This window comes from Camellia sinensis, chromosome 1, assembly GCF_055761805.1.
Source record: "Camellia sinensis isolate YWXY chromosome 1, ASM5576180v1, whole genome shotgun sequence".
NCBI classification, from domain to species: domain Eukaryota; kingdom Viridiplantae; phylum Streptophyta; class Magnoliopsida; order Ericales; family Theaceae; genus Camellia; species Camellia sinensis.
In genome coordinates this window covers 28,899,839-28,904,705 of record NC_138961.1, presented here as the reverse complement: position 1 = coordinate 28,904,705, position 4,867 = coordinate 28,899,839, and the positions used below count along the sequence as shown (strand labels likewise).

At 36.9% G+C, this 4,867-nt stretch overlaps 1 protein-coding gene across 1 annotated transcript; it reads right to left on the bottom strand.

Annotated features, from left to right (window-relative positions):
• Nucleotides 1-2,231: 2,231 nt before the first annotated feature.
• LOC114295833 (dof zinc finger protein DOF3.6) lies at nucleotides 2,232-4,347 on the bottom strand. Its single transcript, XM_028240127.2, has 2 exons — nucleotides 3,939-4,347; nucleotides 2,232-3,764 (listed from the first exon to the last, which is right to left on the bottom strand). The coding sequence occupies exons 1-2, from the start codon at nucleotides 3,999-4,001 to the stop codon at nucleotides 2,781-2,783; spliced, it is 1,047 nt and encodes a 348-aa protein (XP_028095928.2). The 5' UTR covers nucleotides 4,002-4,347; the 3' UTR covers nucleotides 2,232-2,780.
• Between the last annotated feature and the right edge of the window lie 520 nt (nucleotides 4,348-4,867).

The window sequence follows — 4,867 nt, the reverse complement described above, 5'->3', positions numbered from 1 at the left end:
TGGAGCAGATGGAGTGGACCAAAAGAAAGTCTGCAAGTCTGATAAGACAAAAAGAGTAGCAGAAGAAGAGGCAAAAGGAAAGACAGTGACATGCCTAGAAAGTAGAATATCACCTGTGAGAGGATTTAAGCACCTATAACCCTTGACAGTAGGATGATAGCCAAGAAATACGTAAGGAGTAGACCGAGGAGCTAATTTGTGAGAAGAATATGGTCTAAGCCATAGATAACAAAAACACCCAAAGACCTTGAGGAAAGAATAGTAAGGTGGCTTATGGAAAAGCTTTTCAAAAGGAGAATAATTATCAATAGCAACACTAGGAAGCCTATTAATTGAAAAGGTGGCCTCAACCACAATATCAAACCAATAAGTAAGAGGTAAAGCAGACTGTGTGAGAAGGGCAATGGCAGTTTCAATAATGTGAAGATGCTTCCTCTCTACAACACCATTTTGAGGTGTAGTATGGGGACAAGAAGACTGATATAAAATGCCAAGTTGCTTTAGAAAATGAAGCATAGAATGATTATGAAACTCTCCACCTCCATCAGATTGCAACACTTTGAGAGAAGAGCCAAATTGTTTTTCCTCAAAGACTTTGAATTCAATAAATTTAGCATAAACTTCACTTTTGTAAATCAGAGAATAAATCCATGTAAAACGACAGATTCGAAGGAATCACTGGAGGAGAAAATGAAGAAGATGAATATAGAGATGCGATTGTAGCCACCGTGAGAATGCTTGTTGGAGCTTATGAAGGCTCTGATACCATGAAAAAATCTTGAAAACAATTCATCTTCTTGATTTATGAATCACAACCATCAACAGTATTTATACACAGTCTCAATATACTGACAAACTAACAACGAACTAACAAACTCATCTAACAGATTTAGTTACATTGGAAATATTATCCTACACCAGCAGTACATACTCTATGATACAGCTACATTGATTTAATCTGTAGACACATCAGATATGACTGCCTTATCAATTGGTACGTGAAATTAGACATTGTGCTCTTTTGGGGGGTAAATCTAACTAACTTAAGGTGAAAACTCGTAAAGATAGGAGACATAGAGATATCTGGGAATTGGGATTGCCGCATAGATGATTAAAGAGAGTGAAAATAAGGTACTACTACAAGCAATGACACACTTCAGCTTTCAAGCTTTATATATATGTTGACCAATCTTATAAGCATGGCCAAAAAATCATTTATGACACTTGAAATCAATTTCTTGCTGAATTAATTCACTGAACAATGAAGAGGCACACCTATTTGCTCACTGCTTGGCCCAGAAAAGGTAAAGGTGAGAGTTAGTTAAAAAAAAGTCCTAAATATATTGCTTAATGCTTTGAATAATAGTATATTTTTTTATTATATATATTTTCATAAAAACCATATAATTATTTTGAATTTCTTAGTCAGTGCTCCGAAAGTGCTAATTAACAAAAGTCATACTACATAAATGCAGTGCACTCATATTTTTTATTTAGAAAAATATAAATTTCGAATATCTAGATCAGATTCAATCAATTAAATTAAACTTAAATTTATACTATACGTTATGAAAATAAGTACATAGCATTTCTATATATATATATATATATATATATAGAGGGAGAGAGAGAGAGAGAGAGAGATGGGGAATGCCACATTTAATGAAGTCAATCAGGCAGAGTTGGTTAAATGACTACTCTTCTTAGCCAAGCATGGAGGGAGGGTGATTGACTAAACTATAGTAACTGTCACACATCACTGACTATGTATCTTTATAGAACTGAGATGCTACTTACCTGGACACCATTTATGGGGCAATCAGAGACCTCCATTGTCCTTGGAGACTGTAACTTCTCAGTGTTCTCACTTCTCACACCCATCTGCTTATTCTGAATCATAGATGAAGACAATGGGACTAGTTGAATCTTCACTTACCCATGGCCAAACATGGGATTCTTTTTCCCAATAAATATCTATGCCTGAGTTCTGTATCGATAGCTTATTCTTCTTAATAGGCATCCCTAGTTTTGAAGCTTGCAGGTAAAAACTTCTCAAACAAATTCTTACATAGTAAAGGAAGAGTAACGATGCAACCAAATCACGGATCGCCATGTCTTAATTTTTCTTGTCAGTATTATCAGACTACTACTGAATAATTATTACTCTTTTGATAAGTTGATTAAATCTTTGACTTCTTTGAAACTATGAGGATTGGAGTAGAAGAAGTTGATTTGCTACACACACTTTCATAGAATTACTAAATGGAAATCGCTTAGTACACTGCAATACTGCATTCAACCAATACACCTTAAGCCTTCTTGTTAGATATCAAACTCATTGAACACATACACCTAGCTAGGTCTCTAAATATACCCATAAGATACAAATAATAAACAAAGCAATTGAATTGAAAGTTGGAAGAACTAGAAGCCTACCATTAATACCTAAGTTTTCTAGCAGATCTTGAAGGACAAGTCCATTATGTAATTTCCATCCTTTAGAGACTCTTGGACTTGGAACTTGCAAGTTAAGGTAGTTGATTGAAACATGTTATCTTTAAGTCAATTTAACCTATAGTAATTAGAAAGAGTGATCCAGTGCAAGAGGCTTTTGCTGAAGTGAGATTTGGGGATAGCTTCTGAAGAGGCTGTTTTTGTGACTCAAACTCACACCAGCAGGGATACTAACAAGCCTTGTCGTTGAGCCAATCATTTAGTAATTGAATGGAAGAAAAGAGAAGATTGTTGGCTAGAGTTTCGGAGATGAAGAGAGAGCGAAATCACAAGAGATGGCTTGTGGAAGAAGAAGTAAAACCAGAGAGATCAGTCCATGCATTGCCACCCCAATAATGATCATTTCCTGGGATACCCAAAAAATTCCTGGACAAATTTACCCCTCGATTATCTTCAATTTTCACTGAGGTGGCCACCTGAGTAAGTCCTCCTGATCCCTTTGATCCAAGGTGGCCGGTGGAAGCGCTGCCTGTGAACCCCGATGGATCAACAACACCTTCACCCTCAAATGGGTATAACCCAGATGGTATGTCCAAACCAGTCAAGAAAGGAAACTGCTGCACTTGTTGGAGCCTCCACTGCTCCGCAAACCGGGCCGATAAAATCGACCCACCACCACCACCACCACCAGTATTAGTTCCGATTCCGAATTCCATATCGATTCCGCCATTAACACCGCCTGTTGCCGCCACTGGAGGCTGAATTCCCGGGAAATTCAATGAAATATCGGTGCTGCTGTAGTCGCTAAGGTGAGGCAAAGAGGGCAAAAAAGGTAATTGTTGTGGCGGTGGAAGGATCAAGTGGCCAATCATACCAGTGGTGCAGGTGGTGGTGGACGTAACTCCGGCAGCAGAACTAGAACCATCACGGCGGTGATCATTCATTGCCGGTGATTTTGATCTGTTTCTTTTGCTTTTCTTGTTTCTCCGGCAGCCACCTCCGACCGGCACGCTTCTCAGTGCACCGCCTCGAGTCCAGTACCGCCGGCAAGTCTTGCAGAAGTGACGTGGCTGTGTGAGACTATAGTTATTGAAATAGCAAAACTTTGTGTTGGTTGATTCACATCTAGGGCACTTAAGTGCTACCTCAGGCTGTGGCATCTTGGCTAGCCTGGCCCGCTCCGCCATCGAACCTGGCCTGGTTGAGCCCGTGGCGGTGCCACCACTTCCACCACTTGGAGGTGGCGGAAGAGGCGGTGGAAAGTGATTATTATCACTCTCGCCACCTCCGGATTGGTGGTGATTTGGAAGCTGCAAAATTGGACAGAAAGAGAAATTATGGATTTGGTATATTCAAGAAGAGATTATGAGGAAAAGAGAGTGGGAATAATAATTATCTTTTAAATTGGCTTTTTTGATGAAGAAACTATAAGGTAAAGAAGGAAAGAACTTGAAGTTGAAGATCAATAATCAAAGCTTAATTACCTGTTGTTGTTGCCAGTTGTGATGAGGAGGATCTAGATAGACTGGAACGGATGAGAAAACCATGGTGCTCCTTGATCTTTCTCTTTTGTAAAGGTTGATTGGTTTATGGTGGAGAATCACATCAATAAGAGAGTTGCAGAGAGAGAGAGAGAGAGAGAGAGAGAGAGGAGCCTGGAAAAGATAAAGGGATGGTGTTTAATGGTTTATTTATTGAATTAAGTTTAACAAGATAGAAATCCGAGTGAATCAAGTTCGCGTACTGGGTTGTTTGGTATGGTTTATAGTGTTGTTTTTTAATTTTTTATTTTGTAATCAAGTATTTGAATCAGTCTGTATGTATTTCGATTCATATGTTAGAATTGCAAATCTTGAATTTTATTCTTAAAATTTTACTATTCAACCAACTCTTAGGATATTTTGAAAATCTCTGCCAAAATATTTGATATAGGTACTGATTAGACTGAAATAATTTAAATAAATTTAAAAATTCACTATTAAGAAACATGAGAGATGTGCTTTTAATTTTTACTTTTTAATTATTAACTTTCAATTTATTAGAAGTTACATATTTGGTCCCCAATGTTATATGGTTGCACAAGATTTTTTTAGAATAGGTCTATCAATAAATTTTATAAAATCTTGTTAACTTATATAAAATTATGTGTTTTATTCTATATTTGATTTTTATGTTGGTAATAAAATTATTATTTAATTCTTAAGAAGGAGGACTGAGAGTTTCTTAGCATGTAAGCCTCATACAATGCTTGTCTAATCATGGCCAATAGAGAGATAATAGTGGGCATGCATGTTGAGAAAGAATGAGAATGAGAATGATAATGATAATGAGAATGAGAATTATTATATATATAATTATTGCCAATTAACAAAACTTTAAAGATGAAATTAATTAAAAAGAAAGAGGTGAGAGT

Excerpts from the sequence above, each read along its gene's own strand:
- LOC114295833 (XM_028240127.2), bottom strand. The coding sequence starts at position 4,001 with ATGGTTTTCTCATCCGTTCCAGTCTATCTAGATCCTCCTCATCACAAC. Across the intron at positions 3,765-3,938 it reads ACAACTGGCAACAACAACAG|CTTCCAAATCACCACCAATC; the intron begins GTAATTAAGCTT and ends CCAATTTTGCAG.